Source organism: Chionomys nivalis, chromosome 8, assembly GCF_950005125.1.
Source record: "Chionomys nivalis chromosome 8, mChiNiv1.1, whole genome shotgun sequence".
NCBI lineage: Eukaryota > Metazoa > Chordata > Mammalia > Rodentia > Cricetidae > Chionomys > Chionomys nivalis.
In genome coordinates, this window is record NC_080093.1 from 44,416,812 (window position 1) to 44,443,773 (window position 26,962).

Here is a 26,962-nt window from a genome sequence, read left to right on the forward strand (position 1 = left end):
GCCCCCAAAAGTAAAAAAACAAAACAAAAACAAAACTAGCACCATTAGTGAGAACAGAGGTTAGTACAGCTACATGGACAATAGTATGGGTATTTCTCAAGAAATTTGAAGTTCCTCGAGCAGACCAAGTATACACCCAAAGGAAATAAACTCTTTATACCAATAAGATGCTTGGGCCCCATGTTTGTGCAGCACCCCAACCATGATCAAAACACGGAGTAAATCCTGATGCCTATCACTCAGTGGAATAAGAAAATCAGATAACTCCTCAGATAGCATGAGATCGTGTCCTCTGCAGCAACATGATTTGAACCAGAGAACGCTGTAATGAATCTAGATGGACACAGAAAGATGAACAGCCTAAACCCTCAGTCATTTATGAAAAACAGCAAGCTTGTAGATGCACAGAATGAATGGTAGACACCAGGAACAGGAAGAGTCAGAGGTAAGCAGGGTAAGTGGACATTAGCAGGGCCTTTATCTTATTTAAAAGTTTTACTCTTTGCCAATTTCGTACTCGTATATAACCCATTCTGGTTGTATTCATCCCTATACCCTCTCTTGTCTTCCATCATCCTCCCGCTCTCCCATCAAGTTCCCATCCCCATTTTATGTTCTTTTATTCTGTTTTTTTCTTTTGTTTTTTGACCCACCAAGCTTAACCAGGGCTACTCATGTGGACTTGGGTGCAAAAATAATCACTGCAACACAGGAACTCACCAGTGGTTCCTTCACGAAAGACAGCTACTTCCTCTCTTCCAGCAATCCTTAGCTGCCCTTCGTTCCTTTGGTGAGTTCAAGTGGGGCCCATGAGCTCCTTCCTCATCTAAGACTGAATATTTACTGTCTCAGTCTTGTGTAGTTCCTGTGCTAGCGAATGCTGCTGTCATAAGTACATCAGTGCCTTGGTCATGCCATGTCCCTAAGACTGTTTCAAGACCCTCCTCCCCATCGTTCAGCTTTTCTAGGCTTGTCTCCACAAGAGGAAGTTATAGAAATGGGAGCAGGTCTAGGGAGAGGGAGGGTATTAGCTTGGGAAGGTACAAGGACTCAATATATACAGTGTAAAAATATCACAGTAGGTTGGGGAGATGACTGTCAATAAAGTGTCTGCCATGTAAGTATACAGACCTAGGTTTGGCTACCCAACACCCATTATTATATTGGTCAGACTGGGTAGCAGAGGGGCACAGGTCTTTAGTCTCAATGCTGAGTGAGGAGTAGGAAACAGATGCCTGGAACTCGCTGGCCAGCCAACCTATCCAAATGGTCAGCATCAGATTCAGTCAGAGACTTGACTCAAATAAATAATAAGAAAGAAGGAAAGAAAGAAAGAAAAAGAAAGAAAGAAAGAAAGAAAGAAAGAAAGAAAGAAAGAAAGAAAGAAAAGAAGGAAGGAAGGAAGAAGAAAGAAAATGAAGAGAGAGAGATTACCCAACACCCTCAGTTGGTCTCCACACAGGCATGCACACTCATATACACTTGAATGCAACCCCTCCCCTTAATACACACACAAAGTAACACAGAGCTAGCTGGAAACCTGGAGACTGGATTCAATTCCTCATTCTGCCACTAAGCTGCTGGTGCCTTTAAGAAAGTCAGTTCTGTCTTTGAGTCTCTGTTTTCCTATCTGCAGAATCTGCTAATGTAGGTTCCAGCATCTCTAGGACACACTGCCCAGGATCTGTGAGTCAGTTATAGGAATCTTCTTGACTCCAAATTATGGCTGAGATAGTCCACTCGGTCAAATTAAGGATAGTCTTAATTTATGTCATGCACATCACCGTTAGTACACCTGCTAGGGCTTCCTCTTGGTGACTTGTCCTTTGTGTGATGTGTGATTTATGCATCATACTTTTATTTCCACCAGAGCCGTTTGTGGTGAGGTGGTTTGCCCAGCTTGTGGTGGTAATTCTCCCTGAGTTTTTAGTTTTGCCTCTTGCTGAGAGGCCTAAGACACTCACATGGTGTTTATGTTAATTCCTTGGTCTGGGTTAAATGGGAACTAGAGTCACATCTGTGTTGTAACAGGTCTTCGTGACTTTGGGGACAGTTCTTAACCCCTAGAGCACTGGACGTAAGATCAGTGGCCTGTGTCCCTCCCACATCATTTAAGGCCCCAGTACCCAGGCTTGGGCTCAGAAAGCCCCTTAAGGTCAGGGGAAATCTCTTGTCTCTTCTCTTCTGCCAATAGTCACGATTTGAAGGAGGGCAAACCCTGGGCACTAGCCACTTTGCTTTCAAAAGAAGCTCCAATGTGCTCTGCTGGGCCAAGCAGGGGACCTCATGCTTTTCCTTTCACAGTCTCAGCACCGGCAGCCATGTTCTCCCTGCCTGGGACTCCAGGGATGGCAAGTGGGATTTGTCACACCTCATGAGACGCTGATCTCTTGCAGTTCTGTGTTATATCTGTGGTTGTCTGTGCCTTTGTGTTCCATTCCCCTCTCCTTTCGTAAGACTCAGACTTCTCTGTGGTTTCAAACTTGGTCAAAACTACTTTTTCCCCCATCTTGCCCCGCTTCGTGCTCATGTTGTGCAACCCTGTTTCTCATGCCAGATGTGGAACTGGTGACCAACCACGTTCGGATACCTCCGAAGTACCTCCTGGTGAGCCAATGAGGTTTTTGTTTGTTTGTTTGTTTGTATTTTGTTCTTGTTTTCTTGTGGAAATATGGGTGAGGGGTTACTTTTAGAATCAGAAATGACACAAAGGCAGTTGCATCACCAACAGCCTACCCTAGCATGGGTAGGCTCACAGAAGTTGGAAACCTAAAGCACACTGTACAGCCAGAAGGGGGCTCAACAGTTTGGAGACCATCTCTTCCAGCCAGCTCAGGTAATGTGAACTCCTTCCAGGTGACTCTTCAGGGATCATCTTGCGTCTTCTAGGCAGCTTGGCTGGTCTGAGCCTCTTCTAGGCAGTTCAACTTATCTGAGAATGTCTCTCAGCAGTCCTTTCTATTTATACATAGCTAGTTGTCGTAGGGTTTTGTTGCTGTGAAGAGACACCATGACCACTGCAACTCTTGTAAAGGAAAGCATTTAATTGGGGCCGACTTACAGTTCAGAGGTTTAGTATCATGCCAGGAAGCATGGTTGCACATGTTGCACATGGGCAGACATAGTGTTGGAGGGGCAGCAGAAAGAGAAAGAGACACTGGGCTTTTGAGATGTTTGTTTCCCAAACTTAGGAAGTGTCCTAGTGAGGTTTTGTTTTTTTTTGTTTGTTTGTTTTGTTTTGTTTTTTTTCCAGTTTGACATAAGCAAGAGCCATGGGAAGAGGGAAGTCAGCCTAGGAAAATGTCCCCAACAGACTGGCCTGTGGACAAGCCTGAGGAGCGTCTTCTTGGTTAATGATTGATGTGGCAGGACGCACATTGATGTGACTGAGCAAGCTATAGGGAGCACAGTAATGAACAGTGTTCCTCTATGCCCTCTGCTTCAGCTGCTGCCCTGAGTGCCTGCCCTGATGCCCCGAGGCATGAGTGTGGCATACCAAGATGGAATGTTTGCTTTCCCTTGAGAACATTCTGGGTCTTGAGAAGCTTCCCTCCGAGATGGAAAGAGGAGCTTGGTATGCAACAGCATGAGAGCTTTGAGAACATTCACCCAGCATAAGAAACAATTGCTGCCCCCTTTGCTTGTCTGTTACCAACAGCATCAGAATGGGGGTTTCCGGGAGAGGGCTGGTGAATGTCCAGAGGTCAGGTGTTCTGTTTGTAACTGCTGTGCTTTCAAGTTCTTGGTGTAGCTCTACGAGAGGACATCGCCCCCTGGTGCTCCTGAGATGTATTGCAGAACAATAAACTGCAAATGAACAAGCACAAACTGTGGTTACTCTGAAGGGCCTGCTTTTGTAGAAGTGCTTTGGCACCTGTCTCAGAAGCATGTGGGTTACTTCCTCCATGTGTGAGCAACCTCAGTCCGACTAGCTAGATAAAGGGAAAACCCCTTTATTTTCTAAAAATCTCAGCATCTCTTCTACCCACACATTTGACCTGGTCCCAGTCTAGGTTCCTCCCAATTAGACCACATGGCAAGGGAAAGGAGTGTGAATTTGTGGGAAAAATGGTTCTCTTGAAAGCCAGAAATGTTAACTTTTTCTTAATATTAATTTGTTTTGATTTTATGTGTATGAGTGTTTTGCCTGCAGCGGGTCCCCTGGGACTGGAGTTGTGGAGGGTTGTGAGCTGCTATGTGGGTATTAGGAATACAATCCCAGAGAGCAGCAAGTGCTCTCAGCTGCTGAGTCAAGTCTTAGGCCCTGAATACCAACTTTTTGAAAGTGACTTTACGTGACTGCAATGGAGTATAGTCTTTAATCATTTGCAGGTGGGTTTTCCCCTTCAAATAAATATTTAGTTTTAATGATTCTAACACTGATTAGAACACAATAAGAACGTAATGAAGGCTTCCAGTACACATTTTAACAAATATTTATATGCATCTTTGTTAGTAGAAATATAAGTTAGTGAGATACTTTTGTCTCAATGGGAGGTTGGTGCCTAAGGTCTAGGAGTCTCCTGTTGTGTTGTACAGGCTTAGTAATCCTTAAAGAATTCACAGAGGAAAGTCGGCACTTTAAGACAAATTTTTAGCTTGACTGAAGTGTAAAACTCACTTAGAACCCACAAGGCATGAAGGAAAATGTTTTAATACTGAACCTTTTAATACTGAAAAGGGCAGGTTTGGTGAAGAGGTTATGGAGTCAACCCCCTTTGACTGGGCAGGAGGGAGGCAGAATTCAAATTCAGCTCTTCACTCTTCTCTGCATCTCAGCTGGAAGTGAATGAGTAATTCTTCCCACATTTCCAGAAGCTGAGACTACTGTGCACCCAGAAAGCCTACTGTGTGCACAGCCCTTGACTGTAGACAGTGAGGAGAGAACAGGTCTTTCATAGAAGGTAGCTCACTGGTCACATGCTGTAATGAATAGGTACACAATTTTTGAGGCAGCTGTGGAGTAATTTCTATGTTGTAGAGAATTAAATCAGATATTAAAATTGAACAAAACCCCAACTATTGCCAGGTGTCAATCATGTACCCTGCCAGATATCCCATGAAAGTCATTCTGCAATTGAAATAAATGTCACAAGTGGTTCTTGAGGCCTAACTTTTTTTTTCTTTTTTCTTTTTTTTTTTTTTTAAATCACATCAGCCCTGTGTCTTGCAGGGAAAGCAAGCCAAAACTGAAAGAACAGGACATAATGATTTTTGGTTTTGGTTTTAGTTTAAAGGAGGAAGTAAACTTAAGTGGGAGCTTATTTTGACTTTTGCATTTTTCACCCCTTGGAAAATAAAGACTTGTAATATGGGGTGTATGTATGTTTGTGTCTCTGTATTTGCTCCCACACTTGCGGTGGGAAGACATGAAGGGTGAGTGTTAGTCACAGAAGAAGAAGGAGTTATATTTTTGGTAACATAGAAGATTAAACCATAATAATTGACCTATCTAAACAACAGTCCCTTTCAAAGTCTGTCTGAGGCTGGCGAGAAGAAATCAGCCAGTTCCTGAAACACTGGAGTCCTCTTGAGTTTTTTACGTTTCTTGATTTATTTCCAGTTTCCCACCACCCTTTTGCTTCTGACCTCGTATGAGAAGTTTGTAAGTTAAAATATTTCCTGAAGATTTGTTGACACTATTTAGAAGTCTAAAATTGATCTGGGCAAAGGAAATCCTAACTGTGGGGCAGACATAGAAAATGGGCTTGCTATGAGTCCGCGGTCATTTGGGGTGCATGGGGAGTTGACACAGCCATCAGAGTTCAGGAGGCTCTACAGCACTGACTGAACAGGACTGTCTGTGTGGTGGCATTTTATTTGTATTTTAATAAATAAAGTTTGCCTGAAGGTCAGAAAAGCAAACCAGTCAGTCACTGGCTCTTACCTCTACCTCAGTCCAAAACAGTGATCCTGTCTCCGGGAATCTCAGAATGAGACTGTGTGTGAGAGCTGTCTCCTCCCATTGTATAATCCTCTCTAGTGCTGGGATTAAAGGTGTGCACCACTACTGCCGGTTTCTATGGCAAATTAGTGTGGCTACTGGGATTAACGGTGTGTATCACCTGGTCTGTAAGGCTGATCAGTGTGACGGTTTTACTCTCTGAACTTCAGGCATGCTTTATTTATTAAAATACAAGTGAAATATCACTACATGTCTGTGTCTTTTCAGAGTCCTGACTGCCTCTGGGAGCATAAAACCCCAAACAAGATACAGGGATGGTAAAATCTTCTGACACACAAATTGGAAACTTCTGTCGACTTCAGACTAAATGCAGTTTCATCCCAAAGCTCTTGTTGCTCCCTGGCCTATCTCTTTCCACATACAGAGATTCAGGTGAAGGCAACCTGTGACTTGTTGGGAATGCACACTCCCATTATGGCTGGGAACCAGGAGCTGGGTTTTGCTGGATTAATTGGAATCTTTCTTCCCCTACCTTGTTCACATTGATCCTTTAATTCCCAATGCAGAGACATGAGCAGAATCACAGCATTATAAAACTTTCTTTTTATTGCAGCTCTCATTTTACTCCTTAGGGAGGCAGAGGTGAAGGAGAAAGGAGTAAAAGAAATGCTTGAACTCATGCTTGGAGGTGAGAGAAACTGTTCTTTCGGGAAGAATTAAGCTGGAGTTGGATCCTGCACTCCATCGGGAGTGGCTCTAGCTCTTGCAAGAGAAGGAAAAGGCGTCGGCAGTTTTGAAGTTACTTTGTATTCACTCTTCTTAGACCTCCGGTGGCCATAGATGGCCATGGCAATGAAAACACCTACTGCCAGGATAGCCCCAGCTGTGATTCCAGCAATGGTTCCTCCTGACGTGCTACCCCTGTGCAGTCCCGATGGCTTCTCTAGCCTCCACTGCTGGGCGTAGGAGTCCTTAATCGAGGGTTCGGCACTATTGCTACTTGTCTCTTCATCAGAGCTGGTGTCAGACTGACTCATGAGAGGAAGCTGAGTGTAAGGTGGTAGCCTAACAGGGGCTAGGGAATCTTTTGTAAAGATTCCAGCCTTGACACAATAGGACACTTGGCATCCATCATTGATAACAGCTAGCTGTTGGCTGAAGCCCCCAGGACATTTTTGCAGAAATGATTCCCCTAAGTCTCTGGATGTTGAAGACTTAACCAAAGGGTTCCCCTTTGTGCAACTGAAGAACCCACCAAAGGGGATTGAAAACTTATGCCCCAACTCATGATCCATAGAAACACATACCTTGAGGTTCTGTAACAGACTCAGTAAAATGTACCCAGATGGGCATGACTGTTCATTTGTCACAGGGTTGATGCTCTTGTCAGTGAAGACTCCCCCAAAGAGAAGTCCTGAGTTTTGGGATACTTGACTACTGGCCACACACCAATAAGCCCTGAATTCAGCCTTAGCCACTTTTAATACATTTTCACACACTGTCTTGCAGAAGATTTTGAGGGTGCACTTCTGCCTGCAGTCTGTGTCCCTATAACCCTCCTCATGGGTCTGAGTCAGTAAATGGACAGGACTGTATCCAGAGGGACAGGAGAAATTACCAGTGAGTGGATTCTTCTGTTCCAACTTTTGGCAGAGAATTAGTGAACGGTACGAGAGTTGTTGACACACCTGATAAACACCTCCGAAGGGAGAGTTGGCTACCTTACCATCACAGGAGCCATCATCTGTATTGGCTTGAAAATTGAAGTTGGGGGAATCGACATTTGTGCATCCTGGGTATGTGTTAAAGTTGTAGTAGTTTCTCACGGCAGTTTCCACTGTCTTCGACAGCTTCTCCACCAAGTGGTATGGAAAGCCAGGCAGCTTGTTAGGCTTGATGAAGAAATGCAGAGGCAAACCAGATCGGTCTACTGCCACCAAGTGGTTAGCCATGCCCTTCTGCCAGGTTTCTAAGGTGATGCCTGGGTAGAATGGAGCCCCTCCGATGCTCTGCATCCTGGAGTTGGTTCTGTTAGCAAGGTAGCCTCTGGTCAAGCTATTTTGGTAATCAAAGCCTACTTCAGAGTTGAAGTTCACAGCCTTTGCGAAAGTGATTCCAGCAGAGGTGGTCACAGCGACATGGTTTCCTTTGTGGTTCTTAAGGAAGGAGGACCTTATGTGGTCCTCCTGAATGAGTGCGGCCCCAGCATCCACACTGGTGATTACGTGTGTGCCATAGTTGAGGACCAACAGTTCTGCCAGGTAGGTGGCCATCTTTGTCTGGTTTTTCTCTAGATGGTCACATATTTCCATGAGCTCTTTCTTAAATCCCAAGCTGAGTTCTGAACTTGGGTTGTTTTTCACTGTGTAGGCCAAATTTCTCACCTGAACTCTTGTAGTTACAGCATGGTCCTTCACTTGAAGAGTCTTCATCCTTTGGAACTCAGAAGAGAACTTGCCGTTGACTTTGAAAGGAAAATCGAGCCCCATGTTGATGGAAGCTGAGGTGGTGCTGCGGTAATTTACCCAGGAGTCCAGGATTTCTGAGTTCATGTCCAGGTTGCTCTCTTTCTGAGGAATAGTAAAGACTTCATCGGGGATGATGTACTGTCCGTCTTCTGTGGTCTTACAGTTGGTGTATGTCAAGTCCATCACCCGTCCCATGTCTATGTTTCTCAGATTATCCCAGCCCCCTCCAGGTAGCACTTCCAGAACTGGTATATTGAAAGCCTGTTGGCATTTTCGAAAACTAGTTTCACTGGTCTCTCCTAGGAGCTTGTCTTCTTCAGCACATGCTACTGTGGTCCAGATGAGGACTGTGACAATGAATTTGTTCATGGTGAAGATAGCCCCAGTCACACACTAGTCCTGGACATCCGCCAGAGAGCCTGGGACAAACTAAAAGACAAAAAGAAAGCAATTGCTTAAACAGTAGTTGCTTGAAATTTTAACAATTCTCCTAAAACTGTAAGCTGCTCTTCAGCTTGTGTTAGCTGAAAAATTGGCAAAGGATAGTTGGTTGGAAGACTAACGATCACTTGAGCACGCAACAAAATATAGTAAGTAGAACATACAAGTGAACACATACTGTGCATACTTCCCACCCGTTTTCTCCAACCAAGCTGTTCACTCTGCGGTAATGCATCCTCAGAAGAAGCAGATCCCACATCTCACCTGTTCTTTACCTGGGGAGCCTGTTTTGGCTTTTTGTTCGCTCTCTTGGCCTTGTTCCAAACTTGGCTCACTGTTCTGTTCTCTTATCAGTCTCCAGTGCCAGATTCTTTTGCTGAATATGAAGAGGTCAGTAGCAACATTTACCCTTCTTGACATGCTTTTATCTCCACCAGGTACAGGGTATTTCTACCTCGTGGACAAGCCTTAGGTTTCTCATTGGCTTACTGAGACTGGGGGCTGTCCTCTTAGAAGAAAGGGGGAAGAGTAGCATGCACGCACGTTTTGTGATGTCTCATTGCTACAAGTCCTCCTATTCTGATGTGTATATGATATTATCTGGGGCTGAGATGAAGAATGAAGACAATTCTGTTTGCAGTATCCTGGGATACTTCAGTTTGACTTGCCCTAAGCATTTCATGTGAGTGAGTGAGTGAGTGAGTGAGTGAGTGAGTGAGTGAGTGAGTGACCTTGTTTCCTTTCAGATAAAAATATCACAAAGAAGACAACAGCCACTCTATTATCTCAGTTTTAATTTTTTAAAAACATAGAGTGACCAAGAAGTATGTGTGCCTGTGTACAAACACATACCTTCTTCTGTATATTTAATTTGCAAGTGTTCATTTTGTACTTTTAAGTTTTCCAAACCACTGTAGGTGTATAAAAATAAATGTGACTCTTCCTTACAAAATTAAAGAAATTAAAATTTATCTTTATATCATTTGAAGAACATAGTTTCATGTCCTTCCCCATCTCTTTTTCTGTGCTGATACCAGTTCTGTTAAATGAATGATTTAGAGATACATCAGACCCAGTGATCAAGGATCAGGATTAAAGAAAGTTCATCTCTATGAGTTATTTAGGGAAATTAAAATGTGTCTTTGTACATTAACTAGTATCCAGGGACTATAGAGAAACCAAAAACAGTTTGAATTGCACCGTCATGGCTCCCCAAAGCATACCATAACCAACATGCCGCCATGTTTCAATTTATAGATCAATGTTGTTACCTGTATGACTTGAAGTTTTCAGGGAAATGAATAATGTTGGGTCATCACTGATATAGCAGAGGAGAGAGTTTAGAAGGAATGAAACTAAATGAGATTTTAGAAGTTCTGTTCCTGGTCTTCACAGACGAGTTTCTCTGGTCACTGTTGAAACCATAATGGTGTTCTGTAAATACAGAACTACCACAGTGTGGCTCTGTTCATGCCACAGAACCCTGCTTAGGGAAACTGACTTATACCAATCGACAAAAAAGACTATTTGTTAACAATGTCTAGGCTATGCTTAGCTGGAAAACTTGGGCACTTCTGAGGACACTGTTCCTTAGCTTATAATTGGATGGTTATATGCTAATACCTCAGGAGAGGGAAGCCAGAATTAGAAAACTGAGCATAGAAGTAGCTGTAATGATTCTGTATTTGAGTCCTTCTCTTCAAACTGTTTCAGGGATGGCTGGCTGGAAATGGAATACTCTCCCTCCTACATTCATTTGCAGACAGACAAGCAATTTCTCATTCTTTGTTGCTGTTTTCTTGAGCTCATTCTTCTGAAAGAAGAATAGCAGCAGCGAGGTCAGTGTAGGCAGCTCTAAATCTAGATGTTTCTAAACACTTAATGTCTGCCTTTTTTTCTTTGCTACAGTCTTCCTTCTCAATTTTGGCATAGGAAATGAAAATTAATATAGTCATGGAATTCATCAAGGGTTATATAGCAAAATGTTTTAGTAGGACAAGGACAAGAGAGGTCAAGGAGAAGTGAATATAATCAAAATATATTATGCATGAAGATGCCATGATGAATCCCATTATGGATAATTGATACATGCTAGTAAAATAGTTAAATTTTAGAAACATAAACACAAAGGTTTTAAGTTTTTTTAAATTCATTTTACATACCAACCACAGTTACTCCTCCCTCCCCTCTTCCTGCTCCTCCCCACCATCTTCCCTCCAACCAACCCTAAAAATAAAAACATTTTATAGAAAACACAATTCTTTTAAAATGACTTATTTCTCTCTCTTCTCTCTCTCTCTCTCTCTCTCTCTCTCTCTCTCTCTCTCTCTCTCTCTCTCTCTCTCTCTGTGTGTGTGTGTGTGTGTGTGTGTGTGCGTGCGTGTGTGTGTACCCATGAAGGCTAGAAGAATATGTCAGATCCCTTGAAACTGGAGTTACAAATGGTTATGAGCTGCCTGACCCGAGTGCTAGGAACCAAACTCAGAATTCTGGGAACACAGCAAGCCCTCCTAACTGCTGAGCCCTATCTCCAACCCTACAGCATAATTCTTTCAAACAAATTTAATAACACATTAAATAATGCTGAAATTATTCGGTGTTACCAGATATTTACAAATACCCACTACAAGAGGCATCTACACCAACCCATTGATGGTAGTGACATCTGGTTGGTAAGAATTATTCAATTGCTTTGATTTTTTCTTATTAATTTTGTTTTTATATGTTTTAGTTTTTAATGATGACCATTTCTCACTCATTTATCAAAAAAGTATGTCGTAACTGCCAAACAATGCTCAGTAAAATAATCAAGAAATGCATAACTTTTAAAAACAAAACAAATCACTTTCGGAGTTTCCATATGCCCGAATATGTTTAATGCCTATGGACTCTGTGATTCTTTTGCTCAATGAGCTGTGTTTTTATTTCATGTAAAAGTTGGGGAATTTAGGGCGCAACCTCCATCTGCACACCAGGACAGTAAGTTGGTTCTTTACAGGCATTTTCCTGCTTTTCCCCTTCCACCAACAATTTCCTCTTCTCTCTTGCATTGACTTCTGTGTACAAGAGCATACTCTTTCCAGGCTGGTCATCGTGGGTGAGGAAATGCCCGGGGCTACACACTAAACTCTGGCCTCAAGCAGAGAGAAGTGGCTCTTCTGCACGAGGTGCACTAAGGTGCTGAAAGGCACTTTCACTTCCTCTAACAAGCCACGAACCGGAAGCCACATCTGTGTGACCACATACAAGCTTCTGATTCCATGTCATGAGGAGCCGTGATTCATGTGTGATGTTCATCCTGTGCAGGCTTGGGACCGGATCAAATGTTTCCAACCCCTTTATTCTATCATCCATCTGGGATAATTTCATGCGCCAGGATTATCCAATGTTTACGTGTTCCACGGGAATCTAAAAGACCCATTAGAAACTCAGCACACAAAGCAAGGAGCTGAGACTTCTGCAGTCCGCGGAGTAAACTCCAGTCTGGACTGTGGAGGATGTACCAGTGAGACAGTGACATTTTTCTCCTTTCAGTCTCCTAACCCGATGTTCTAGGACTTGCCTGGTCCACTCCTTCCCCTTAGAGGGAGTTCTCCCATGAGGATTGCTTGTCTACTAAAAGAAGAACCCAGTGGGTGTGCAGAGAACGCTGATGGGAAATGTCTCTGTGCAGTCATATCAAAAGCTAGGCCTGTTTCCAGAAGATAGCTGATGGCCAGAAGTCTAATTTAACGTCACAGTAAAAAAAGGAGACTTACAAAACAGAACATGAAGAATCCAGTCTGTCCTGGATGGATTTACATGGTCTAGGGAACTGGCCCTCCTTTCTCACTAAGAGTGTAGCTGGAGCTGTGGCTTAAGACAGAGGGCCTCAGGAAACTGACACAATACTCCCCAAAACAGACATTTAAAGAGAAAGGAATGAAAAGAGACATTGCACTGAATATTAGAAAACACTCCAAAACCCTCTCTACTCAACCCTCTACCGAATCAACAGCAAGACACCGGTTCAAAAAGAACCCTACTGAGTCCTGGCTTGGCAGGCCCAGACTATAAGTTTCAGCAGAGTTAAAAGCTAAAGAGTATCCAGAATTACTCTAGACCATAGGAAGAAATTTCACATCAGAACTGCATAGTATTCAGTGAGATAGAAACCTGGCTGGAGTCTTCGGGGTAGCACAGATTCAGCTGCTGAGCATCAGTATGCCAGACATCAGGCAGCTGCCTAGGGCCAGGGCCAGCATTGTCAAACTAATAGTGAAGACTAGAATCTGAATCTGGTCTTTCAAGGGACCACACAGGAGTAAGAACAGAATTGGAACCTGTCCCCCCTGAAGGCAGCTGAGGTGTGACCCACACAGATTCATGACTTGAGTCTGTGAAGGACCATAAATTGATGGACTCAAACTCTATGACATGACCTCTAAAGGGACAACCAGAGTTGGGTCCAGCACTCACTCCTGAAGTGTCCACAATCAGACTGTCCAAAGGTGTGACCATCATCTGTGAAATGATTTGTGAAAAACCGTTCAATGAGGGACCAACATCTGTAACCTAACCTTGCAAAGGTCTACTTAGGGAACTGAGAGGCATCTGAAACTCATGTTGGAAGTCAAGGCTAGGACACTGGGTTTACATAACTTTAATGTTGTTTAATGATTACATCTAAGTAGCCACTGGTTTATCCTAAACTCTTGCTCTTTAGTTGTCTTTATGTTTTAATTGGCACATAGTAACTATGCATTTTCATGAGGTACTGTATGATAATTTAATGCATATTCATAATTTGTAATAAATAAAACGGGCTATTTTATCCTTTCAAAAGATATCATTGCTTTGTGTTTGGGTTTTCAATAAAAGGGAGTAAGACATAAATTACTGCCACCTCCACACATGCTGTAGGGAACTATAACTTCCTTCTATTTGACTTATTATCTAACTTCCTTTATCTATCATTCCCTCTTCCCTGCCTAGCCTGTAATAACCCCTGAAGTACCCTCTACCTGGATCCTCTGAAAGAACAGCAAGCACTGTTAAGCCCTGAGCCATCTACCCAGCCCTGAATTTTTTAACAAAGGGAATTGTGCATGTTATTGGATCAACTTTTAAACAAACTGTATATAATTCCTGGCACATCATAGGCTTCCGATAATAGCCCTTCCCTTCCTTTGGTTTCACATCTCTAGATTACCTACCAGGTAAACTTGAATTTGATTGTTTATCAAACAGACATTAAGCACATAGTTTGTGGAAGGATCTGCCCAGTGCTTTGGAAGGAAGAGTGAAGGACAGCTTAGGCATGGATGCTAACAACTTAGGAGAAGACTATCAGGAAAAGTATCTTGTCAGATGGAGTTTGGGGGTTCCTATAGTATTTTATAAAAATATATTCATAGTGATTACCTGGTCTGTAGGACTCTAGAACCAATGAAGACTTGACAGAGGAACATCTAACTAAACCACCCCATAGATATTGCTAATGATTCAGCAAGGCATAGAGATGATTAAATGAGAACAATGGAACACAAGAGTACTATGCAGAATAGTGATCACCAGGACAGATGTGCTTTAGAGTTGGTTGTTGCAGCTCACCATGGTTTATTTATACAATCATTAAAGAAACAAGAAGTCATTTACCATTTACTCTAGAATTATCTTGAAAAACACGGTTGAAGATGATTTTAGTGACAGTCTGCAGCAAACTCTCTGACGTAGATATCTTATTTCAGATCATGCTCTGGAATGAGGACATCACTGGAGTGGTGGCACCTCTTAGAGAAAACGTGGAAACTGAGGCACGGCTATCAACGCAGGAAGAAAGTCTGACATCAGAGTTCAGAGAGGCTGCAGACAGGACACGGACTCACAGCCATATAAGGTCGAGAGTGAAAACTGATCTCGTGAATAGATATGAAATCAGAATGTCTCAGAGAAGTTCCTCTTTTCCAGCTAGTCATATCTGGTCACAAGATTTTAGGCATGAACTTCATGCCATTCTGTTTACAACTATGTCTAAGCTTTTGATATTGTAACATGACACCATCTACAAAATCCATGGTTGAGAACTCAACTGAGTATTTTAAAAAATCCCCCAAAATATTCTATAATATTTAAGCAGATTTATAATTTTGCATTGGATCACATTAATTACTATCCTTAGTTACAGATATCCCCAGGATACCTCGGTGTAGGGCCTGCTCTTTCCTCATCATGACCATGTAGATACACATTATGTTGGTCTTAGCTCCTTGTGTTTGGTCTCCATGGTCTTTATGACTGCACACCCATTATCCTTGGTTCTTTCCAGGCATAGTTTACAGGTACCCTACCACTCTACTGCCTCCGAGTCATCATTGTTGAATTCATGTCAGTGGGAACTCTTGAGTTCCTAATCCAAAATTAGTACTTCTGATGAGTGCCATTTCTTGGATAGGTTTAATCCAAGGCAAGTGAATATATCTCAAGAGGTAAGTGAATTGACAAGAACCATGCTTAACTGTTTTTTAGGAAGACATTGACGAATGATATGCCCCTATGACAAGGTTTTGGCTCATGTCCCTAAGACATAGTATCTTGAATTTAGCACCTGGTACCCTATGGTAGAGGAATACCATCAAAACCATATTTATTTTACCTTCCAAGTGACCAAATTTTAAATCTAACATCAGTCCATGAAAAGAAAGTAAAGTAAAAAAAATTCATTAAGTACAATCTTCCAGTAGATTTGTCAATTTGATGTAGAAGGTTTTTCTTGAAATTGTTTCTTTTTCTTAAGATTTATTTATTTATTATGTATATAGTATTCTGCCTGCATGTGTCTCTGCAGGGCAGAAGATGGCACCAGATCTCATTATAGGTTATTGTGAGTCACCATGTGGTTGTTGGGAATTAGTAGTCAGTGCTCTTAACCACTGAGCTAAATCTCTAGCCTTTGAAACAGTTTCTTTAACTTACTACCAATTTTCTGAGTCACACTATTATTTTAGTATTTATATTTAACAAAAGGCTTAAGTTGGTTTTTGTTCTGTTTTTTACCTAAGGAACTGTAGGACAGAGACAGGACATCTGCTTCTTCCTCTCCTTGAGTTTCTTCAATGCTTCTTTGATCTCCTTGTTTCTCAGACTATAGATGATAGGGTTCAACATGGGGATCACTGCACCATAAAACATGGACACCACCTTATTTTTGTCCTGAGAGTAGCCAGCACTAGAATGGAGGTATGAGAAGAGACCAGAGCCATAGAAAAGAATCACTGTAGTTAGATGAGAAGCGCAGGTGTTGAAAGCCTTCATCCGCCCATGGATTGAATGAATCTTCATGACAGCAGCAATGATGTAGCCATAGGAGATCAAGACAACCAGGGCTGATGCCCCACCAACTGTACACACAACCAGAAAATTTACTACTTGACTGAGAAAAGTACTAGAACAAGACAAGGACATCAGGGGTGGCAAATCACAGAAAAAATGGTTAATGATCCGAGACCCACAGAAATGAAGCTGGAATATGGAGCAGGTTTGGACCAAGCCAGTGATGAGCCCTCCTGTGTATGCTGTGTTGGCCATACCCACGCAGGTGGTGGGTGACATGATGGATGGATAGAGTAGAGGATTGGTGATAGCAGCATATCTGTCATATGCCATGGCTGCCAGGAGACAGCACTCAGTGCCTCCCATTCCAATAAAGAAGAAAAACTGTGTGGCACATCCTACAAAGGAGATGGCCTTCTGCTCCCTAAAAAAATCACAGAGCATCTTAGGGGCTATGGAGGACGTGTATGAGACATCAACAAAGGACAAGTTGCTAAGGAAGAAGTACATGGGGGAGTGGAGGTGTGAGTCCATTCTGATCAGGAAAATGAGGCCCAGGTTCCCAACCATGGTCACCATGTAGATCCCCAGAAACAACACGAAAAGGACAACCTGCAGCTGGGGATGCTCTAAAAATCCCAAAAGGATGAAATTGGTCACCATGCTAATGTTTCTTCCCACAGCCATGTATCAGCTCCGCTGTCTTCTAAGTCCCAGAGATAGACTCCTGGGGTCAACCAAAATCCAAGTGAAGAAACTCCTCTGCTTTGTCAAAGAATCATAGACTCCTACAACCAGAAGACATCCCCCAAAATAAATATCTTATGTCTGAGGCAGAATTCCCCTCCACAGTGTATGGAGGTCACCATGCTACTTATCTGATGGACTCGTTAATGCAAAATATGTCAAGATAGTAGTTATCACATTATCTGGATCATCACCTTATTGTCAGTAGCAACACCATGATAATGGAGGGAGTTACTTATTAGTGGTACTTGGGTTGACAATCTTTCTCTTCTTCTGAATTACTCCAAATGTTGCACTATTAAATCACTTAGATATAGACATGTATTCTTTTCTTTTTAAAGAGAAGAAATATAACAAAATTCAAAATGCTTGCAGAGGTAATTTTGTTTCTTAGTTTAGTTTAGTTGTTTTAATTGAAAATTCATTCATGCAGTATAATCTGGTTACAGATTCCCCTCCCACATCTCCTCCCAGATCCTCCCCACCTATCCAATCCCACACCTTTTTGCTCTCTTTCTTTAGAAAACGATAGGTAAAAAGATAAATAATTAAAAGAACAATAAAAATCACAAAACACACACACACACAAAGACAAAAATAAGTAAGATTTTAAAAATGCCCAAACAAAGCAATATAAGAAAAAAATCTACAAAGCACCATTGAGTTTGTTTTGTATTGGCTATCCATTGTTGGGCATGGGACCTACCTTAAGCTTGGTTTATATGCCAGTAAAATTCTACTGGACAGAATAATTTTCCTGTTGTGGTTGTTTTATCATTACACTTTTAAGCAGGTTTCATAGACTGAACCTCTCTCTCTCTCTCTCTCTCTCTCTCTCTCTCTCTCTCTCTCTCTCTCTCTCTCTCTCCTCTCTGAATGTATGTATGTGTGTGTGTGTCCCACTTTTTTTCTTTTTTCATCCCAACAGCATGAAGCTAATAGAGATAAAACTTGGAAAAATACTGACTAAACCAGAGAGTGGAAAATGTCTAACCATATGAACTTTGAATACTTTTCTTGCACCAAGATTATCAGCAAGAGACCATGTTGTACTATGTGCTTGTTAGAGCTAAATGCTGATGATGTGGATATTAATAATACATTAGGCAGTGCAGAATACTCATCAGAAGGCATAGAACAGACAGAAAACCAGGTGATCATTAGCACAGCATAACAATTGCTATAGAGAAACCTTTATACAGTGCCCTGGAGCCTGGAGATAGTAGGTAGTGTTTTCAGAGAAAAAAAAAACTGTGAGGACAATTTCAAAGATGAATAAAGCAGTCCTGGGATGGGAAGACACTGTGTGAGAGGCTTGGGGGCTCATGACTGAGATCTGAGTTGTTCATTTTAAGCAGGAGAACATTTGCAGAAGTCCTGGGGAGCAAGCTTAGTATTTAAGGCATATAAAAGGGTCAGAGCACAGGGAAATGGGAGCAGAAGACACATAAGTTCTGAAAGTCAGAGGTGGGGAGACAAATTGTGAAAGATCATTGAAAGCTTGGGGGAAAGACACATTTGTTTCAATCATACAAAACCAGAAACATGCATATACATACATACGTAATCATATAAAGTGTATTAATATTTTATTTCAGCCTCTCTCCACTTCCAGGCTTCCAATCGATTTATGTGGCTCCATTTTCAGACAGAAGCAATCACCTTACAATGTTGCATAGATTTGATTTGTTTCTTGACTTTTCTGTCCTTCACTAGAACAGAAGTATAACAAAGACAGCTATTTTTAGAATTCTTTTCTTTTTGTTAACTAAATACACAAAGCACTTAAACCTACACTTAGCACAGAGCAGGCTCTACCAAATATCTAGTGGATAAATGCCATGTTAAAGTGTTTGATCTTCTCCCTGCGAGCAAGAGAGAAAGCAACAATCTTAGTTTATTCCTAAATGTTCTGATTCCTTACTGTAAACAAGTAACTAGATGGCAAATACACAACTAAACACTGTTACCTTAGTGTAACTCACAGTGTGATAGACTTACAGAAGTAGTAAGAAGGATGACTGGGGATTAAAGGGGGCAAAGAAAGATCACCAGAAAGTTGCTTTGAAATCCATAACTAAAGTTAATGACAGTTGGCTAGAGACAGGCAGATTTACAAACTAATGCACCTTTAAGCCTTTCACTGCAGAAAAGAAACCACATGGGGCTGGACCATTGGCAAGGCTGGCCCGTCTTTATTGTGGAATGTTTGCTGTGATCATCAAAGATATGTTTTATCCAGATACATATGATTCTATCCTATTTCAGCCCTGAGACCATGGTTTCTAGGTTTACACTTTTAAAATATGGTAAGAGCTAATCACTAATTTATATAATTCCTGTGTAGGCAGCTTAGTTATTTTGACCTAAATTATTGTCAGCTAATGATATAGGAGATTATATGAGTTACTCTACATTCATTTATAATATGGCTTTTTTTTTTTGTCACGGCTTGAATACTACCATCAATTGTCAGTTTGTTTTTGTTGTTGTTGTTGATGGTGGTGGTGGTGTGTTTTTTCTTTCAGTGATTTTTGAGCTGATTTATCATCTCTGCAGCCATTTTTCTATTGTGGTTACTCAAAGCAGGGTTCTGTAGTCAAACAGAGAAGAGCTAGTCTCTAATCTTTGCATCTTCGTTCATCAGTTTTTTCACATGGGACAAGCCAGTGGTGCTGAGACTTGGGTTTGGAGCCTACTGCACACTAGGTGGGTTTTCTATTAGTGAACTATATCTTCAATCCTGACACATCACACATCAATCTCTTCCTGTGATTTCCCTTATCTTTAAAATACGGGAGGCAATAGAAAAGGAAATAACTTCATTATTTCACTAATGATCAGTCCTATTGGGATTCTGACCAAGATCATTCCATCTCTACATGATCTGCGTCTCATCTGCACCTTCAGACTGAATGCATGTGTGTGTGCGTGTGTGTGTCTCTCTGTGTGTGTGTCTGTGTGTGTGTGTGTGCACTTGTACAGCACAGCAATGGTTACACTGGCACTTCCTCTCATGTTACCATCAATCTTTACAGCATCATATTGGTTCATTTCACAACACTTAGCATGCTTTGTATTTTGTTGAATCCCTTCTCCTTAACTATAAGCTATGAGATGTTTTATAATCCAAGTTTCTTGCAACTAGTAGACCTAAATGGCAGTGATTTATAACTTTAAAAATATATATTGCTGGCATGAACTATATTGAAATTATGGAAGAACAAGAAATTATTAAGCTGTTGAGTCAATATTTAATTTTCTAATTCTTTAATTCTTAAGTTTGTTGTCTGTCCTGATACCTAACCCATCCAGATGTGGCTCTGAGCAATTGATGGTACTCTATCATTGATACAACTGAATGAGGTGTGATCTTTAACGCAGCCCATGTGACTGGACAGGACCAGAATCTGAAAATGATTATGAAACATTTTCTTGTCCTCAATCCTTGCAGTGTGATTAACTTTTAACAATCAAGTTAATGTGTCAAGATAAAAAGGAATAGATCTCTGATGTAGTTATCCCCATATAAATGATGTCTGTGCGGGCCACATAGTATGCAATGGGTTCTGTAGGATGTGGTGAATGAACCAAAAAGACTGACATGAGGAAAAAGTGTTTTCATGGCTCACTTTCCCTCCATCATTTATCAGAGTGCTTGGATTTTACAGATGCCCAGTGGATATTTTATTCACTGGCCGAATAAGGGTTACCACATAGACCCTATAAACTTTCTATCGCCAAGACCATGGGAATTTCTCTATTTTAAGTACTTCCTGGATACTCAAAAAATACTGAGAATATATTTAAACTAATAAAACATCACAGCTGGAAATCAGCTAGCTTAGACTTTCCCAACTATGATTATAAAACTAACACCAAAAGAGACAGGGAGAATATCAATATAGTTGGTTAGACTAGAGGCGAAATTAGATTCTGTATCTCATTCTTTGAGAATAGCCCTTGACCCTCGACCTTCTTCTGAAGCCTGGAGTCTCAATGGGAGACACAAAGACATTTTACTTTGCAGGCACACCATGCTTTCAGACCCCTGAGAATCTAGAGCAACATAAAAAGTACTGGCTTTTAAATCCTGGCATTATTATTTTTCCTCCTTTTCTGAAGGTGCAAAAAATGATTAATTTAAATCAGTATTGGCTTAGTTCATTTCTCTTCCCATTCCAAATGCTAAGTAATAGAAACCTTTCAAACAATAATACATTCTCCTAATTCTACCACACAGTTTCCCTTATTAAATTCAGAGCAGCGAGGGCAAAGTTCCCAGCATTATTCCTGCTCCACCTTTCCCTTTCAGTCACTGGTTTTATCGTTCAAGGATTAACGAGTAACCAGTCCAAGGAAGTGGTGAAGGCGACTCACCTGGAACACCTACAACTCTGTGCTTCAGTTAGCTGGTTGAGGCCAGACACTCAGAGAGAGAGAACAAAGCCCTTTCCTGACAGAACCTGGAAGACAGGTCATTTTGGAGGAGGTAAGTAAGGGTTAGATGTAGCCATGTTCAATTGACTGTGAAGAAAAGGGCTTGGGGTGAGGGATATAAGGAAACTCAGGTTGTCTCCAGGTGCCGTTGAGTCTCTCTAGATGGTGATATGTCCCCAGGAGTCCTGATGGGCAGTGTGGCTGGCTAACTGGACTCAGGAGTAAAAGGAATGCCAGTGTTGCCTGAATAAAGTTGGTATCAGTAACTCTCCCTATTTTCTTTATATTTCCAGTCCCTCATCTCCAGTGAGAGCTCCCTGGAGTCAGGGAACAGAATTCTAGTTTAGCTTTACAATGGGCAACAGCCCCCTATAGTAACAGTTACCTTTGTAGACTGGTGAGTGTTTTCCATGACAAGCTTGAATTATGCAAGGTTAGAACTAGGAGTAAATTAGTGCAAACTTCAGAAAAGAATCAAAGGAGAGAGGTAAAAGAAAGGAGAAGGAGAAGAAAAGAAGTAGACAAGGGAGAGGGAGAGAGACTGATCTTAGGACAACAATAGCATAGTCATGAAGTGGAGTGTGTATCCCAGAAAGGGATTAGTATACACTGAGAGAGTGACAGTGAAGGGGTTTAGCCTTCAAGAGTCTGAATCAATTGACTTTGTGGCTTCTTTTCTAAATTCTGGGATTCTGGTTCACCAAAATAAAAAGGAAAGGACACAGATGGCTGCTAATGTTTTTCATTGCATGGACAGAGCCTCTTACACAGTTTACTTCATAATATCCTCAGAGAACCCCAAAGAAAAGCCATCTGCAGTGGATTTTCACATGAGAAAATGGAATTTTGGAGAAGTAGCTTCAATAAGGTCACACAAACATCTCTTGGCAAAGCACAGACTTGAGCAACATCCTTCCAGCATCAAAAGGCCACACTTGGTCCTCTGCACCGCACTGCCCCATAAAAAGATAGATGGCAACAGGAAAAAAAATAGCTTTCAAAAATCCCACAAGTGGTAGTTTTAAAGAAAAGTTTTGGGTTTTGACCAGAACAGGATTTCCCTTCTGTGTGTATTTTGTTTTTGACTTCTCAAACGTCTAGTTTGAAAAGATTTGAGTGTGTCCTATGGGGAGGAGCACGCCAGGATTGAAGTGGGCACTGTGCAAACCCACAGAACTCTGCGGCTTCTTTCATGGATTTCTGCCTCATCCTATTTGTGTTGGCTGAGCTTTGACTTTGAGAAAAGCCTGTTGCAACTTTGCCTTTCTTCCCACAGCCTGAGCGGCTTCTCCTTGCTTGGGCCAGTATCTCATACTACAAAGCCAAACAAATTATATCCTCTCCCCAAATTCCCAGCTCTTGGCCCTATGCCTACATTTTTGGGTACTCTCTCAAACTTGACATTAAAGAATGGAGCATCATGGTTAAAGTGATAGTTTCTATGTAATTAAATCTTTTCTAGGAAAAAGAAAGCCACAACAAAACTAAAACAAATTTCTGGTTTCTTTGTCTTATTGCAGAGTGAAAGGTGAATGGGTGGGGCAGTAGAAAACTGGTGTTTACAGGTCCTGTCTCCCTTCCCTTTGTAAAAATATTCTTGCTCTCTTACTCTCTCTCTCTCCCTGTTTTTTTTTTTCTTTCTTTCTTTCTTGTTTGTACCACTCTCAACCAAGGAGCTCTCTTCTCATGCAGTTTACTCCAAGTTGTTTGAGAAGATCAGGAGATTTTAATTGTCTCACTCACAAACTGCTACAAATTTGCTCCCTAGTCTCTCTCCATGCCTTCTTGTTCTTTCATGAAGAATTTTCATTAGTCTGTTGCATGTGAATGGCCCAGAAGCATTCTCAGAGGCCTCAATCCTTAGTACACTTTAGGAAATCAAAGAGGAGAAGTATGAACAGACATGGGAAGGAGGCAGGAAATGGTGGTCTTCCCACCGTGTGGTGATAGACTCAAGAGTGAACCTAGGCAGTTTCAAATAGGGGTGCAGCAGTGGTCTCAGGAATGCTTGAGTAAGGACGGGTACTAAAGAAAGTGGCAGATAAGTTTAGCAAGAAGAGAAGGGAATGAAGAGGCTAGAACAATGCCCCAGCAGTTAAGAGTACTTGCTTTCCTTGAAAACTGGGGTTTGGTTCCCAGACTCAGCTCCAGAGGAACTGATGCCGTCTTCTGGTCTCTGTCTACTAGCATCCATATGCACATGGTAGACACACATACATCTAGGTTAAAAAAATTAAAATCTTTTAAAAAAGGAAATCGAAAAGTAAGTGCAGTCGGTTGCTGTAGGAAATCCTTCAACCAGTAGCCTTTAAGTTACCTGCTCACTTGGGCATGGCCTCTTATACTATAAATGCTGATGTATGCACTCTCTCTCTTTTCCAGCTGCTGGATTTGGTTGCTGTTCCCAATCAAGTAGAGGACTGTGATCTGTGAATCTATCCCAACATAAATACCCCTTTATTATACTCAATTCTGAGCTAGTGTGCGATTTCTTTTTAGCATTTGGCACCCACTGGCCAGCCAGCGAGATGTCTCTGTCAATTCTAGAGTTTTGGATGTTGCTTACAATACACTTTTTGTTTATGTAGGTGATTTTATATTCTGGAGTCTTTGATGGAGTTGAAGAATAGTTATAATTTTTCTTAGTTATGATAAAAGATAAAGTAGATACAAATATTGTAACTATAATTCTTGCTTAATAACTGTTTTGTTATATGCAATTTTACTATGTTAAAGTTAAAATCTTCCTTCTTATTTAAATAGAAAAGGGAAAATGGTGTGGGAGGTCCTTCTGTATATGTGTTGTTTATATTGGTTAATAAATAAAGAAACTGCCTTGGCCTATTGATAGGGTAGAGTAGAACTAGGTAGGGAAAACTAAACTGAATGAGAGAGAAAGAAGGCTGAGTCAGAAGATGCCATGTAGCCCCACCAGATACAGATGCTGGGGGTGGAACTATACCTGGTAAGCCACAGCCATGTGGTGTTACATAGATTAATGGAGATGAGCTAGTTTAGGATATAAGACCTACCTGAGAGGAAGCAGTGATTTAATTAATACAGTCTCTGTGTGATTATTTCGGGAGTATGGGCAGCTAGAAAATGAATAAGTGGCCTCATACAACAGCGGGCAGTATGTGCAGATTGGCAAAACCAGAGCAAGCTTGAAGAAAAGGACAGGGCACACATAGAGGAACTCTTAGGCATGGGTCAGCCCACACTGCTCAGAAGGCCATATCCCATCACTGGCAGGGCCAGACATTCCTGTGACTTGGGATATATAAGAATATGACTGTCTAAGAATGGCCACCAACAAAAACAGAACACAGAATCAGCAAGGACCTAGAGCAGTCATACAGAGGAGGCGTCTGTCGGCTGTTACAGGTTTCCTCAGAGCGTTGCCTCTCTTGGGTCATTGAAAACATGCAAAAATTCATCTATGTATTTTGCTGCATTGAAGGGAAAAGGGAGAAAAGTTCCATGAAACTGTCTCTGCCCTAGAACAGTGCTGCAGGCAGTCGTGGGAACACCAAGCCAAGAGCCGCAAGCCACATCTGTGAGGCATCTGCGGCACCACACACAATGTGCCTATTATCCGTTCTCCAAAGAGACTCTGTTCCTTTGATCCTTCTCAGAGGGAAGGTGAAGAGCCTCTTCTGGAAACCCACAATGCTGTGGAATCCCCAATGACTGACCACCCTCCACTTTCTTTTGCTTGTGTGTAGAAAAATGCATGTAAGTGGATAGTGTGTGTGTGTGTGTGTGTGTGTGTGTGTGTGTGTGTGTGTATGGGTGGATGCATGGGCACATGTGTGTACATAAGGCCAGACATTGAAGCTGAAGAGTCTTCCACTATTGTCTTGCACCTTATCATTTGAGACAGGATCCCTTACTGAACCCAGAGTTCACTGATTGGCTAGACTGATTAGCCTATGAACTCTAGTAATTGTTTTGTCTCCTCTGTGATCATGCCTACCCTTTATGTGGGGGCTAGGAAATCTAAACTTAGGTCTTCATACTTCTGCAATGGGTACTTTACCAACCTAGCCATCCTCTAGCCTGCTTAACTTTCCTTTAAAGAGTCATTTGGAGCACAACAAGCACGTGACTATTGGGAATTGGGCTTCCATTGCATAGTTGACATTACAACACTGGATTGTCCCCTAAAAGAAAGCCGAACACCATGTGTCTCGGAAAAGTACAGCCACTCTCAACTTGCTTATCTTTACAGGGACATTGTGCTGGTGGGACTCAGTTTCAAGAAGAGACAGCTATGATTGGAGGCAGGCATTAATGGATGTCCCTGGAGAGGCCTGACCAGCTGGAACCCAGATGGTGGGAAAAGCCTTGTCTATAGAAATCCACAAAGATCCAGGCAAATGGAAGACATTTGTGTTGGCATGGAGATAGATGGTTTGGGAAGGCTAGTAGGAAAACAAAGATACGGCGTCTGTATGTTTGCAGCATCTGTTTATTTTATTGTCATTAACTAGCACTGAAAGCACAAAGTGAGTCATCATCTTTTTAATGTGTGTGTGGTGCATGTGTGTGATGTGTATGCAGGGGTGTGTGCACAAAGGCTACATGTTCAGGTATCTGTTCTATCATGCTCCATAATTCCCTTGAGACTGGGTTTCTCACTGACCTGGAAAACCACTTGCTAAGATCTCAAAGTCCAAGATGTCTCTCGCCAGAGTGCCCGTTTTCTATCATGTATATCTCCTTGAGCCCAGTTTTTGCTTTCATGGCTTCTTGTGCTGCAAGAGCTTCCTGCCAGGGGCCTTCACACTTTTTCCATTTTCTCAGGAACTTCTTAAACTTTGTCACGATGTTTTTTTTTTTGTTTTTGTTTTTTTGTGGGCATAACAGTTAAGATACTTTAACAGTCTCTCAACTCATAATAACATTAACTACTGCATACAAGCCCTTTTGAATTTCTGATTGACTTCCTGTCATACCCCATAGCTATATTAGCACAAATATTCTTCTTTGTTCACTTGTTTTTTGAGACAAGGTCTCTCTATGTAGCCTTGGCTGTCCTGGAACCAACCACTTTATAGGCCAGGCTAACCTCAAACTCAGAGATCCACCTGCCTCTGCTTCCTAAGTGCTAGGATTAAAGGTGTGTGAAATTATGTCCAGCATAACCATTTGCTTTAACTGGTTTGTTTATTATATGAAGTGATGAGCATCATAATGTTCTTTATCCAAATATAACATTTCCCTTGATTGTATTCGTTCCTCCTCCTCATCTCCTGCTCCTCCCTCCCCCACCTAACTCCTTCCTTTCCCAGATAGTCCCTCTTAGATTTTCATTCCGTACTTTTGTGTGTGTGTGTGTGCATGCATGTGCGTGTGTGTGTGTGTGTTTGATATATTCTAGGTTCCACATTTAAGAGAAAATAGGAAATATTTGCTTTTATTGGTCAGGGCTACTTCATTGAATACTATTGTCTCTAAATCCATTCCTTTTACTTCAAAGGACATCATTTGATTCTTTGTAAGTGGAGAGCCCTCTACTGTGGGGATGGAGCAATGACTCAGTAATTATAAGCATTTGCTGCTCTTCCAGAAGACCAAGCTCAGTTCCCAGAACCCACACTGAACAGCTCACAACCACATGTCACTCCAGTTCAAGGGGATATAACAG

General features: G+C 41.6%; 2 protein-coding genes across 2 annotated transcripts; both read right to left on the reverse strand.

The window, feature by feature from the left end:
* Positions 1–6,621: 6,621 nt before the first annotated feature.
* LOC130879833 (macrophage-expressed gene 1 protein-like) lies at positions 6,622–8,742 on the reverse strand. The gene has a single exon (XM_057778673.1). It carries the CDS (start codon positions 8,740–8,742, stop codon positions 6,622–6,624), a length of 2,121 nt encoding a protein of 706 aa, XP_057634656.1.
* A 7,107-nt stretch (positions 8,743–15,849) lies between these two features.
* On the reverse strand, positions 15,850–16,812 carry LOC130879834 (olfactory receptor 5A1-like). The gene has a single exon (XM_057778674.1). The coding sequence runs from the start codon at positions 16,810–16,812 to the stop codon at positions 15,850–15,852; it is 963 nt and encodes a 320-aa protein (XP_057634657.1).
* Between the last annotated feature and the right edge of the window lie 10,150 nt (positions 16,813–26,962).

Bases quoted from the DNA above. Each gene is read 5' to 3' on its own strand.
- LOC130879833 (XM_057778673.1), bottom strand. From the start codon at position 8,742: ATGAACAAATTCATTGTCACAGTCCTCATCTGGACCACAGTAGCATGT.
- LOC130879834 (XM_057778674.1), bottom strand. From the start codon at position 16,812: ATGGCTGTGGGAAGAAACATTAGCATGGTGACCAATTTCATCCTTTTG.